We start from the raw sequence: 14,873 nt of genomic DNA on the forward strand, positions 1-14,873 counted from the left end.
ATAACATTTTATATTTATTTATCATCTATTTAAGTATTCTTCCAATTTTATTTATGTATACAATATGACAGATGTATGCAGTAACACTTAAAGACTTAGTGGCCTTACACTGATTTTAATATATGCATGTCCTTTCATGTGTACTGTATGTACATGTTTAGTGTTTGAAACAAATATAATTGGCATATATATAACAAATAATGAACTCTTTGAATTTACAATAATGCACTTTTTTAAAAACATTAATTTGTAGTAATATGCACAAAAATCTAGATCTGTGATGGCAGTTTTACCACAACATAACTGAAATTATGTATAATTTCTATTACCTGGTCACTTAATAAAAAATTTCTGAAATGAAGTCTTAACAGTGGCATGTATGTTTCTATGTTCTGGCCAGCTGCTTTGCCTTCCAAATTGGAAGCAGTCCCCAAATGCCTTATTGAACTGAAATTTCTGAGGCTTGTTTTTTTCATTTATAGAGGGCATGTTCTGGTATGAGGCGCACCTTCCATACTTCAGCAAAACTTTATTAATAATTTAACAGGTTTCATGTTTACTATTTTACTAATTGAGAATATTTTGATTTTTTTTTCTGTTTGAAAACTGTCTTGTAAGAAATATGATAGCTTAGTCATTATACTGAACATAATTGAAAATTATGGAAATTCTGTGCTAGTTACATTTGAGCTTGACCTAAGTATGAGATAAATTGGGATTTCTTTCTATGCATATTTTTCCTTCAGTATTCTCCACACCCCCATCCCCTCATTTAGTGTGGAAGGTGAACTTGAAGGAAAAATTGCCTAGTTGTCTGGCATATTATAGGTACTGCTTTTTGAAAAGATAATTTTCATGCTAATTGCTTGTTATGAAATGCACCATGGAATAGTATAGCAATATAAATTTTCTTACCCCTTGCCCCCAACCCCCTTTGTCTGTATTGATGGAGATGTAATATCTGTATCTGAGAAACATCCAGTACCTAAAAGTTTGCTTCCATCACTGGTAGAGAATTTTTTTAGGCATCCAAACACTGAAATTTTTTAGTATCTTAATAGTTACTTTAAATGCAGATGCAAAACTCTAAATAAATGTTGAGTGTGATGTAATGATAAGTTTCTTGTGGGATATTGTGCTACATGCCATTGGTATGTGCAAGAGTATTAATATTTTCTACTCTAGGTCATTATGTAATGAGCTATGAAAACACTTCTGTTATGGAAACATATGAGATCAGCTTAAGTAAAATAGTTGCATAGAAAATAATGAGTACATTCCAAAAAGTTACACTTTGACAGAAATTACTATTCCTCATACAGACTCTAGCTGTGAGAATTTACAGATAAACCTTAAAAGTGCACTTTCATTTGAAAGTATCACTTCAAATGTAGTTTTGTGTTAGATCTGCTGAAAATTTGAAATCAAATTATGTCTGGGCAAAATAGTACATTACCAGTGAGATGTAGCTTTCATGGAATGGGTACATTTAAAACTGCTAGTGTATCCTACACTAAACTTTTATTGGAGAAAACATCATCTGCTTTATTGCATGTATCATGAAACTGTTCACAAATGCCTGTTAATTAGTGTTGCATAGTATGTCCCTTGAACATAGGTTTCTTTGCTTCATATAAATCTGCTGGATTTTAGTATTATTCATGTATTTTGCTTCAAGTAATCCTGATACATTATTTCCCACCTTCTCTTTTTTCTGAAGATTAATCTTTTGTGAGTTGAGCAAACACCATTAAAACACACTTGCATGATGATATTATCTTCAGTCTGGCCCTCAGAACAAAGGACCACAATACCTAATCATTCAGAGAAGCAGTTTTACTTTTTTTTTTTTTGTCTTTATGCTTTTGTATCAAAAGTCAGAATATTATTCAACTTTTATGAGGAAGTTTTTCTAAACAGGAAAAATATTTGGATTAAAAAATTAATTTTATCCAGTCACTTGCTGTGAGCTAGCAACCACTTTAATTTTTCTACAAGATTATGAAGAAAGCAAATATTTGGGTCTCTTTGAGAGTATTTAATCTATTTAGTGTTTATTAGATAGACCACAATGTATTCTGCATAAAAGTGTTTATAAATGTATTTTTACTGATAGTAGGCCTATCAAAATCTTGAATTCTAAATATTGAAAAAATAAAATATTTAGGACTACTTGATACTAAAACTGAAAATGGTTAATTCCTTTCTATAAATAGTATTCATAATAGTACTTTTTAATAAAAACTTTGAAGTGTATAGTAGGTAAATTTACTGTAAGAGGTGATTCTGAAGAGAGCAGAATGACTACTTGCATCAGAAAGCCTTTGTATTTCAAATTGTGTTTTTTGGTGTTCTCTCATTTACTTCTTTAGTTTTTCTTTTACCCTGGAGACTATACCATATATGTTGCTGCCTCTTATTCAAGGGGTTGTAATAAACAGCACTGGTGAAATCTTATGTTTACTATCATATACAGATTCTGTTGGCTTCTGTTTCTGAGTTATTTGTTGTTTTTTCTTTATTTTTTCTCCTCCCCCCTCATTTGCTCATGTCTTGGTTGGCGTTTGGTGGTGTATAACCGTGATTGCATTACCTTAGCAATAACAATTGGTCGTCTTGGTTACGTTTGTCCTCAAGAGGTGGCCCCCATGCTACAGCAGTTTATAAGACCCTGGTGTGTATTATTCAATTTTTTTTTTTTTAATTCATTTTTCTTCACTTTCTTTCTTTCTTTCTTTCTTCTATCTCACTTTTAGATATATTTTCAGTTGGTTACAAAATCTCAATCCTTAATCATTGCCAACCATGTGACTAATCTTGTCCTATCAGGTTTGTGAGTTTTTAGTAGCACTGTCATGTATTCTTTATGTTGTGGCTAACGACTAATTTATGCATGGGATAAGATTGTCACATGCTTGCGTGTTAAAGCTTGACTATGAAAGAGCATTTTAAAATCCACGAGAATGATAATACAATGCATGCAAATACTCTAAAATTTAAACTGTGCATTACTTTACTTAAAATTCAGTCTGAGGCTTGAATTGCTGTAAGTAATCTATTTCTATACTCATTATGTATAAAATAGCTTGCTTGCTGCTGTAAAGGTTAAATAATTGTTCTTTAAGTGATATCTGACATAATTCATATTGCAATAGCATTATATGTTCTGCTTCTAATAATGATAGTTTCTATAATTATTTTTTATATGTGTTTCTTTTGTATTTAATGGAATACAGGTCACACTTTCTAACTATATAGTGTAACAGGAAAGCAAGATTCTGTAGATGATACCTAATGGGAATATACTAGTAAATACTGTGTGCAACAAGTATCTAAGTGTTCAAAATAGTGTTTCAGATAATCTTATCAGTGTGACTTATTCCATCAAATGCTGTCATCTAGTCCTGACTTGATTGAATCAAAAAGTAATAGAATTAGTTAAGTTTTGCTCTCCAACTTACTAGGTGCACTTCTCTGCGAAATATAAGAGACAATGAGGAAAAGGATTCAGCGTTCCGTGGGATATGTACCATGATTACGGTCAACCCCAGTGGAGTAGTCCAAGTAAGATACATAAATAGATCTTAACTTCTTTTTTCTTTGCTCATGTGAAATTTAGTGAAAGCTGTATATGTAGTATGAAAAATATTTAGCTTGATGTCGATTCCCAGTAGTATGTGCTGTAACTTATTTTAGACATCAAGGAGACCAAAATGTTTATATTTCAAATTATACATATCATGATACTTCAGGATTTCTGCTTCAGTAATTATCACTTATGGAAAGGAAGACAGCATTGTAAAATTCATTTTTTGTTTTTTACTTACAAGGAATATGTCAATAATGAACTTTGATTAACTGTATTTTGATACTTCTATCAGTCTTTTTTATGTTGATGATATGTATGAAAATACAAGACAAAAGCTGACATATTGAAACCTATTTTTCAGATACAATCTAGGCTTTTAAAAAAGAAACAGAACAAACACAATAACCACCCCTTCATTCTTAAAACTTGGTCAGGGAAGATTCTCTTTCAGCTTTGGATATATTGCTTAAATAGTCAACATGACAAGGAAGATGCATCCCTTTAAAATAAATTGTACATCTCAAGAATAGAATATGATTTGCTCTTTAGTCTGTGCAGCTCCAAGGTAAAGCTGTATGAAGGTAATATTTTCTAAGAGGAAAATAAAGGTGAATTTCCCTCTCCTCTGCCTGGAACCCTTCTCCCTGAAATGCAAAAATTGAACCTTTATCTTGTTTTGAATTTTTCAGTTAATTTCATGTATCCCTTATCTTGTACTTAGCATTTTCCTCTTCTGCTGTCTGTTTGTTCTTTCACATAGCTTAAACGGAAGGAGCAATTAAGGACTCTCTTCATTATCCAAGCTCTCCTCCTATGTAGTTGTTATCCTCAGTTCCTATCCAAAAACATGCATTATCAACTTAATCATTAAGACTGATGTTTTAATGGTATAGTAGGAGGTAATGCAAAATAGTGATTTTGGGGTGGCTTTAGTTTTGAACATGTGCGCATTCTATGTATCCCAGAAACAGCTTCTGGCTCTGCTTAAAAAAATACAGCAGCTTTTTTCCCAACTGAAAATACATGAGAGTAAGTTGCGAGTGTGATCCCAAGTTTGTTGATTGTTATTGAGATGATTGGTTCTCAAACTTATAATGTGTACTGAAAGGATTAGTTAGATAAGTGTGGTGTGGGAGGGGAGGAGGTGTTTGTTTGTTTGGGGTGTTTTTAATTGTGGTTCAATTTAATAAAAAATCCTATTAAACAAAGGTATTCCTACACTCGGCTATTTCTATTTCCATATACTTAAACATACAATAGTTTGCCATTATTGTCTGAATTAACTAGACAATAAAGGCATAAAACGAAAAGTAGTTGTGACTTAGGATCAGGTACCCTGCATAGTTCATAGAACAAACATTGAACATTGTTTTCAGACCTATAAATGTGAGGTTCCTAACCTATGTGATTGTTTAATCTTATAGGACTTTATTTTTTTTTGTGATGCTGTTGCATCGTGGATTAACCCAAAAGATGATCTCCGAGACATGTTCTGTAAGGTAATGTTTCTAGTATGACAGTATATCTGAACTGTGGTTGTTTTTAGATCAGTTTTTTTTTATTTCCATTATTAACACTTACTGTATTTGTGATCATGAAGGCTTTCTTGCAAAGTCATAAACTTTCAAACAAAACATCAAAAAAATCTGATTTTTTTAACCTATATTTTTATAATGTCCAGCCTACTATGGTTTGGCTGCATTTGGAAGAACAGGGGGTTTTATACCACATAGAAAACTTTTTTCCCCCTTTTTTTCCTTTTCTAGAAAATGAGATCTGTGTGGTTTAAGATCCATCCCCTCCCCCCAAGAAGAATTTTTTTTTTTTTTAAATATCTAGAAAATTGAAAATGGAAAATCTCCCAGTAGTATCCTGATCTGTTTATCTTGCTCCAGCTGAAAATATGTTTTTGGGACTGCTTAACCCTCCTCAGAATTCCTCTTGGATAAGCAAGTCTTCAAGAAACTTATGTACAGAGATAGCCAAGAATGCATCCCTAGACAAAGTGTCAATAGAATTTAATCAAAAGGACTGTTTGCCTTGTGTGAAATAAATAAAACACACACAGAGACAGAAAATAGTATATTGTGTTTATGCACTAGTGTCTTCAGTTAAAAAACAGAACAAAATAAACCTATTTCAGTTTCGTGCACAGATGCTGTTATTGTTCAGTAGTGTGGCTTTTCTTGTATGTTGTAAAGTGAAATCTCTAGTTTTAGGAAGGATGTATGTCAAAAGTTAATGATCCTCTTAAAGATAAAATGGAACATATTTCTAAGTACATACTTGAATTGTCGGCCAATATTGGCACTTCCTCTTCAAGTAATGCCAAGTGAGTGCATCAGAATGGACTAGAACATTGGAATCTTGAGTATCAAAGACAAAAAAATCTCACTGTCCTAGTTAGAAGACCAAATATCTGAGAAGTTTCAAAGGAATATCAGGGTCAGGAAATGCATGGCTGTGAGTATTCTAGCATCAGCCTAAGGAAACAGAAATACAAGCTTAAAAGAAAGTCCAGGATGCTGTCTGTGATGGTTGTCCAAAGCAGTCTCAGTACATGTTTCTGTCCTGGTCCTTCAGCATTCAATACTTACTTCAATAAGCTATGCTCCTCTTCTTCAGATTCTTTCCAGGATATCCACATGGGATCTAATGCGTTCAAAGTAAACACAGTGTTTCTTGGTCAAGTGGCATAAGGACATCCTTGCTTTTTAAAGTGTATTTTTTGTGGTTTTTGCCAAGCAAGGACAGAGACAAAGCTTTCTTCAAGTGATGGCATACAAATTTTTTAGATTACTTCCTCATTGGAATGAGTTTTTATGTTAGTTGAATACATGATTATTGTAGTCCAGTTACATATTTTCCAATTATAATTATGCATTTTAGAAATAATGAGAAAAAATTTTGTAGTCCCCCAAGGTCTTTCTCTTGATAGTGGATAGTGTTTGGGGGGGTGGGTTGTTTGGTTTGTTGGTTTTGGAGCACTAGAGCTAAGAGAGAAAATACTCCTTCCAAGAGCAAAGGTGCATGAGCTGCCAGTGTTGAGATCTGATATATGCTCTAATTGTATCATGTTTTATAAAAGCAAGATATCTGAATACTGTAACTGAAGCTCAATTGCTAAAGTTGTCCTGTAAGACAATTTTTTAAAAGTGCTCCTTTTGTTGTACCTGAACATTCTTAGATTTTTTTTGGTAGTTTCTTGGCAGCTGGCAAATCAGACTCTTTGGGTTAGGAAAGAGAGGTGAATCTGTCTGTGGAAGGTCTCTTTCAGGGAGAAAAGCAGAAAATTAACTTGTGACACTGTAATATTATTGCTACATGCTGTTTAAAAACAGCTCTGCTTGAGAAAGTTGTGTTGAGGGTAAACTCAGTATCATGAGCTTTGACATTACCTTTTTTGTGAGGATATTTTCATGATAGACTGTTCCACAATTATGTGCCCTTGAGTTTAGAAAAGAAAAACAAACCAAAACTTTAGAGACTGCATTATTTTCTATTAAGAGGAGCTAAAATACTAAGACCTTTTTGACAGTGTCATTCAATTTTTGTAGCTTTCAGTTAATTTATTCCATTGGAGGGTCCAGACTGAAACCTGTAGATTTGATATTTTTTTTGTTTCCCTCTTATGTTGTGGATCCCTGTTCTTTCAAAACACAAAAGATTTTAATAGCTTCCTTTTTAATAACAGTTTTCTACAGGTTCCATGGAAAAAAACACAGCTCTCACAGGATACTTTTGTTTTTTGCAAGAAATTGACAGGCATTCATTCTGTCAAATGCTGACAGTGGTTCTGGCTCAGCTTTCCTCCCAGAACATATTATAGGTTTTAAAAAATGAATGTGAATGCAGTAATCTTAAGATATAAACTGTGTCAATTGACAAAATGTTTAGCCTAACTCTAGGCTGTCACCATAGTCATTAAAACTACATACACACACATATGTATATTTATATTTATATAGAATATATATTTATATAATTTATGCTAATCTGTGTGCTTAGCGATATTGTATATGTCACCCTTAACTGAAATGTTGGGTTTTTTTTCCTTTAAGAAAGACATTAGAATCATAGAATCACAAAAAGGTTTGGGTTGGAAGGGACCTTTAAGATCATCTAGTTCCAATCCACAGCCAGAAACACCTTTCACTAGACCAGGTTGCTCAATGCTCCATCCAACCTGGCCTTGAACACCTCCAGGGATAGGGAGTTCTCAGCCTCTCTGGGGAACCTGTTCCAGTGTCTTATCACCTTCACAGCATCTAATCTAAACCTGCTCTCTTTCAATTTGAAGTCATTCCCCCTTGTCCTATCACTCCATGCCCTTGTGAAAAGTCCCTCCCCAGCTCTTATAAGCTCCCTTTAGGTACTGGGAGGTGCTCTAAGGTCTCCTTGAAGCCTTCAGTTCTCCAGGCTGAATAACCCCAACTCTCTCAGCCTGTCTTCATAGAAGAGGGGCTCCAGCCCTCTGATCAGCTTAGTGGCTTCCTCTGGACTCGCTCCAACAGGTAGACATCTTTCTTGTGTTGAGGACCCCATAGCTGCATGCAATACTCAGGTGGGGTCTCAGGAGAGTGGAGTAGAAGGGGAGAATCCTCTCTCTCCACCTGCTGGCCATGCTGCTTTGGATGCAGCCCAGGATAGAGTTGGTATCTGGGCTGCAAGTACGTATTGCTGAGTCATGTCAAGCTTTTTGTCCACAAACACAACTTGTATAAAGTCCCTCTCTATCTTTCTTCAGGTACCAGAAGGCTGCAATTAGGTCACCCCAAAGCCTTCTATTTTTCAGGCTGAACAACCCCAGCTCTTTCAGCACGTCTTTGTAGGAGAGGTGCTCCGTCCCTCTCATCATCTTGATGGCCTCCTCTGGACTTGCTCCAACAGGTCCATGTCCTTCCTGTGCTGGGGACCCCAGAGTTGGATGCAATACTCCAGGTGGGGTCTCACCAGAGCAGAGGGGCAGAATCCCTACCCTTGACCTGCTGGTCACACCTCTTAATGTAGCCCAGAATACAATTGGCTTTCTGTGCTGCAAGCACACATTGCCAGTTCATGTCCAGCCTTTCATCCAACAGCACCCCCAAGTCCTTCTTAGCAGGGCTGCTCTCAATCCATTCATCCCCCAGCCTGTGTTGATACCAGGGGTTGACCTGACCCAGGTGCAGCACCAGCACTTGTTCTTGTTAAACTTCATGTGATTCCCATGGGCAATGGGACTTAGACTTGTTGAATTTCATGAGGCTCACACAGACCCACCTCTCAAGCCTCTCCAGGTCCCTCTGGATGCCATCCCTTTCCTCCAGTGTGTCTACCCCACCACACAGCTTGGTGTCATTGGCAAACTTGCTGAGGGTGCACTCAATTCCACTGTCCATGTCACTGACACAGATGTTAAACAGTGCTGGTCCCAACACTGACTCCAGAGGAATACTCCAGGTGGGGTCTCACCAGAGCAGAGGGGCAGAATCCCTACCCTTGACCTGCTGGTCACACCTCTTAATGTAGCCCAGAATACAATTGGCTTTCTGTGCTGCAAGCACACATTGCCAGTTCATGTCCAGCCTTTCATCCAACAGCACCCCCAAGTCCTTCTTAGCAGGGCTGCTCTCAATCCATTCATCCCCCAGCCTGTGTTGATACCAGGGGTTGACCTGACCCAGGTGCAGCACCAGCACTTGTTCTTGTTAAACTTCATGTGATTCCCATGGGCAATGGGACTTAGACTTGTTGAATTTCATGAGGCTCACACAGACCCACCTCTCAAGCCTCTCCAGGTCCCTCTGGATGCCATCCCTTTCCTCCAGTGTGTCTACCCCACCACACAGCTTGGTGTCATTGGCAAACTTGCTGAGGGTGCACTCAATTCCACTGTCCATGTCACTGACACAGATGTTAAACAGTGCTGGTCCCAACACTGACTCCAGAGGACACCACTTGTCACTGGTTTCCACTTGGACATTGAGCTGTTGACCATACTTTGAGTGTGACCATCCAGCCAATTCCTTATACACTGAGTGGTCCACCCATCAAATCCACATCTCTTCAGTTTAGAGCCCAAAATGTCATGTGGGATAGTGTCAAATGCTTTGCACAAGTCCAGGTAGATGATGTCAGTTGCTCTTGCCTCATCCACCACTACTGTGACCTCATCATATAAGGCCGTTTTTTAGGCTTGTTTTGCCTTTGGTGAAGCCATGGTGGCTGTCAGCAATCAGCACCTTGTTTTTCATGTGCCTTAGCATAGTTTCCAGGAGGATCTGCTCCATGACCCTGCCTGGCACTGAGGTGAGGCTGACTGGCCTGTAGTTCCCTGGGACCTCCTTATTTCCCTTTTTTAAAATGTGGTTTATGTGTCCCCTATTCCAGTCAGGGGAAACTTTGCTGGACTGCCATGACTTCTTAAGTATGATGGATATCCTTGGCCAGTTCCCTCAGGACCAGTGGATGTATCTTGTCAGGTCCCATGGACTTGTGCACCTTCAGGTACCCTAAATGGTTTCAAACCCGGTCTCAGTCCCTGCTTTCATCTTCTGCAACTTGAACAGTGTATCTGGAACACTTGTTGGTGAAGACTGAGGCAAAAAAATCATTGAGTACCTCAGCCTTCTCCATGTCCTGGGTAACCAGGTCTCCCATATCCTTCCTGAGAGGACCCACATTTTCCCCGGTTTTTCCTTTATCTCTGATGTACCTAAAGAAGCTTTTTTTCTTACCCTTGATGTCCTTGGCCAGGTTTAATTCTATCAGGGCTTTAGCTATCCTAACCTGATCCCTTACTGTTTGGACAATCTCTCTGTATTCCTCCCAGGCTACCTTTCCCTGCTTCCACCCTCTGTAAGCTACCTGTTTGTGTTTAAGTTTGTCCAGGAGCTCCTTGTTCATCCACACAGGTGTTCTTCCCTGATTTCCTCTGTTGGAATACACTGCTCTTGAGTCTGGAGGAAACAATCCTTGAATATCATCCAGCTCTTTTGGGCCCCTCTTCCCTCCAGGGCTCTATCCCACAGCACTCTATCAAGCAGATCCCTGAAGAGGCCAAAGTCAGCTCTCCTGAAATCCAGGGCAGTGAGCTTGTTGTGCACCCTCCTTGCTGCCTCAAGGATCTTAAACTCCACCATTCCATGGTTACTGCAGCCAAGGCTGCCCCTGAGCTTCACATTCCCCACCGGCCCCTCCTTATTGGTGAGAACAAGGTCCAGCATAGCACCTCTACTCATGGACTCCTCTTTCACTTGGAGAAGGAAGTTGTCATCAGCACATTCCAGGAACCCTATGGATTGCCTGTGCCCTGCTGCGTCATCCCTCCAACAGATGTCAGGGTGGTTGAAGTCCCCCATGAGGACCAGGGCTTGTGAACGTGAGACCACTCCTATCTGTCTGCAAAAATCTCATTAGCTCAGTCTTCCTGGTTGAGTGGCCTGTAGCAGACCCCCACTATAATGTCACTTGTCCTTGCCCTCCCTTTAATCCTGATTCACAAACTCTCAGTCAACTCCTCATCCATCGCCAGGCAGAGCTCCATGCACTCTAGATAGTCATTGACATAGAGGGCAACATACTCTCCTCATCTCCCCTGGGCTATCCTTCCTAAAGAGCCTGTATCCTTCCATTCCAGCACTCCAGTCATAGGAATCATCCCACCATGTCTCTGTGATGCCAATAAGATTATAGTCTTTCTCCTCCTGTTTGTTCCCCATTCTGCGTGCATTGGCATAGAGGCATTTATGTTGGGCCCCAGATGAAGCTGTCTTTCTGTCTGGAGTGGCTGTAATTCCTTTGTGCTGCCCTTCAGGTTCTCTCCTGGCTCTGGGCAACTCTTGCTGGCTCCGGCATCTATCTACTATGAGTGAGATAGCATGCCATCCCACACCTTATCACTGTTAAACCTGATGATGTCCCCCTCCCCCATCATATCTAGGTTAAAGCCCTGTCAATAAGCTCTGCTAGCTCTTGACCCAAGACCTTCTTCCTCCTTTGAGAAAGATGAATCTCATATGAATCCAGCAAGCCTGGTGCCATGTAGGCCATCCCATTATCAAAGAAACCAAAATTTTGGCAGTAACACCAGTCACGGAGCCATGCCTTAGCTGGCGTCCATCTGTTTTTTTCAGTGTTACTGCCTGCACCTAGAAGAACAGAGGAAAAAATAACCTGTGCTCCTCCTTCCCTCACTAACCCTCCCAAGGGTTTAAAGTCTCTTTTGATCACCCTTGAACTACGCTTTGTGATTTCATTGCCACTCACATAGAGGACAAGCAATGAATAGTAGTCCAAAGACCAAACCAGGCTAGGAAGTTTCCTGGACTTCCTTTTTCTCTTAGTAACATTTAAATGTTAAACTGAGAAATTCAAATGGAGAGATGCAGAATCCAGCAGTTTATGGCTTACTGCATATGCTGCTAGTAAATAATGATCATGTATCTACTGTTTAATGATTATCTTGATTTCCCTCCCCCCCTCTCATTTGTAGATTCTTCATGGATTTAAAAATCAAGTTGGGGATGAGAATTGGAGGCGTTTCTCTGACCAGTTTCCTCTTCCCTTAAAAGAGCGCCTTGCAGCTTACTATGGAGTTTAACCTTATGCACTGTGGCTGCAGTCCCACAATTAGAGGTAAGCACACAAATCTTCCTTGCTAAACAGAGCTGTATAACAAGTCTTCCTTCCTGTTTACATTATATGAAACATAATTAATTCACTAGAATAAAATTTTACAAATATGTTGGAACAGCTACCTTTCCATACACACAGTAGTGTATCAAGATAAGGTCGGAAATGTAGGTGTAAAAAAGTGCCTGTTTAATAAGTAAAATGATTATTATAATCCTCAAGCCATCATGCTAAAGTAACAGGCTCCCTTATAACTTATGAACTGGTAGATGACTGATGTAGTCTAAGGCAGGGATATTTCCCTAGGATAGGAAAGCAAGTTTGTTAAGATACTTTAGCAATGAGAAGTTAAATGCATTCATAACCACATACTATATTACCTTGGCATTGAATAAAGAATGTTATGTTAATCATAGAACAATAGAATATCCTGAGTTGGAAGGGACCCATCAGGATCAAGTCCATGTCCTGGCCCTGCACAGGACACCCCAAGAATCATATCATGTGCCTGAGAGCATTGTCCAAACACTTCTTGAACTCTGGCAGGCTTGGTGCTGTGACCACTTCCCGGGGGAGCCCAACCACCCTCTGGGTGAAGAACCTTTCTCAAATATCCAACCTAAACCTCCCCTGACACAGCTTCATGCCATTCCCTCAGGTTCTGTCACTGGTCACTAGAGAGAAGAGATCAGTGCCTGCCCTTCCTCTTCCCCTCATGAGGAAGCTGTAGACTGCAATGAGGTCTACCCTCAGTCTCCTCCAGGCTGAACAAGCCAAGTTACCTCAGCCACTCCTCGTATGGCTTCCCCTCTAGACCCTTTACCATCTTTGTTGCCATCCTTTGGACTCTCTCTAATAGCTTTATATCTTTCTTATATTGTGGTGCCCAAAACTGCACACAGCACTCGAGGTGAGGCCGCACCAGTGCAGGGCAGAGCAGAACAATCACCTCCCTTGCCCAGCTGTTAATGCTGTGCCTGATGCACCCCAGGATATGGTTGGCCCTCCTGGCTGCCAGGGCACTGCTGACTCAAATCTAACTACCCATCGACCAGGACCCCCAGGTCCCTATCTGCAGCACTGCTCTTCAGCCTCTTGTTCTCCTGTTTGTCTGTACATGTAGGGTTGCCCCATCCCAGGTGCAGAATGTAGCACTTTTTTTTTTGTTGAACTTCATACAGTTGGTGATTGCCCAGCCCTCTCATTTGTCAAGGTCTCTCTGCCCTCGAGGGACTCAATAGGTCCTCCCAGTTTAGTGTCATCATCAATCTTTCTTAGTATCCCTTCAAGTCCTGCGTCCAAGTCATTTATCAAGATGTTGAAGAGAAATGAGCCTAAGATGAAGCCCTGCAGAACCTCACTAGTCGCTGGTCAGCAGCCTGATGTAATCCCATTCACTGTAATTCTTTGTGCCTGACCCATGAGCCAGTTGCTCACCCATTGCATGATGTGTTTATCCAGCTGTTTGCTGGACATTTTGTCCAGAAAGATACTGTGAGAGAATATTGAAAGCTTTACAGAAATCCCGAACAGACTTCTCTTGGTCAGCTAGGTGAATTATCTTGTTGTAAGAGGAAATTAAGTTTGGCAAGCAGGACTTTCCCTTTATGAAGCTGTGCTGGCTGTGACCCATGACTGTTGTCTTTGAGGTGTTTTTTATTAACTCCCAGAGTAATGCTGCAGCATTGGTGAATGGGGCAGAGCAAATGACATCATCTACCTGGACTTATGCAAAGCATTTGATACTGTCCTGTATGACATCCTTGTCTCCAAATTGGAGAGACATGGATTTGATGGACGGACCACTCAGTGGATAATGAACTGGCTGGATGGCCACATGCTAAGAGTTGTGGTCAACAGCTGATTGTCCACGTGGAGACCGGTGATGAGTGGTGTCCCTCAGGAGTCGGTACTGGGGCTGATACTGTTCAACATCTTTGTTGGTGACATAGACAGTGGGATTGAGGCCACCCTCAGCAAATTTGCTGTTGACATCAAGCTGTGTGGTGCGGTCAACACGCTGGAGGGAAGGGATGGCAACCAGAGGGACCTGGACAGGCTTGAGAGGTGGGTCTGTGCAAACCTCTTGAAGTTCAACACGGCCAAGTTCAAGGTCTTACACCTGGATTGTGGCAGTTCCAGACACATCTACATGTTGGGCAAAGTAATTGAGAGCAGCCCTGCAGAGGATTTGGGGATGATGGTTGATAAAAAAACATGAGCTGCCTATTTGTGCTCGCAGCTCAGAAAACCAATGGAATCCTGAACTGCATTCATAGGAGCATGACCAGCAGGTTGAAGGAAATGACTCTCCCCTTCTACTCTGTTCTTGTGAGACACCCCCCCCCCCCTTGCGTACAGTTCTCTTGTCCCCAACATAAGGACATAGAACTGTGGCAGCAAGTCCAGAGGAGGCCACTAATTTGATAAAAGGATTCAAGCACCTTGCCTATGGAGACATTCTGAAAAAGTTGGGGCTGTTAAGCCTGGAAAAGGTTGTGGGGAGACATAATAGCAAACTTCCAGTATCTGAAGGGGGCTACAGGGAAGCCAAAGAGGGACTCTTCGTCAGGAACTGTAATGATTGGACAAGGAGCAATGGGTACAAATTGAAAGGGGAAATTTAGATTAGATTTCAAAGAGAAATTTTTTACTGTGAGGTTGGTGA

At 40.0% G+C, this 14,873-nt stretch overlaps 1 protein-coding gene across 1 annotated transcript in view; it reads left to right on the plus strand.

The window, feature by feature from the left end:
• Window positions 1-12,289, plus strand: part of LOC121357899 (transportin-1-like) — a 106,702-nt gene extending 94,413 nt beyond the window's left edge. The window contains 4 exon segments of the mRNA XM_041475598.1: window positions 2,599-2,674; window positions 3,465-3,564; window positions 5,014-5,088; window positions 12,066-12,289. Coding sequence (XP_041331532.1) covers window positions 2,599-2,674; window positions 3,465-3,564; window positions 5,014-5,088; window positions 12,066-12,173 — 359 coding nt within the window. The 3' untranslated portion in view covers window positions 12,174-12,289.
• Window positions 12,290-14,873: the final 2,584 nt, after the last annotated feature.

Source organism: Pyrgilauda ruficollis, unplaced genomic scaffold (genome assembly GCF_017590135.1).
Source record: "Pyrgilauda ruficollis isolate IOZ18807 unplaced genomic scaffold, ASM1759013v1 scaffold359, whole genome shotgun sequence".
NCBI lineage: Eukaryota > Metazoa > Chordata > Aves > Passeriformes > Passeridae > Pyrgilauda > Pyrgilauda ruficollis.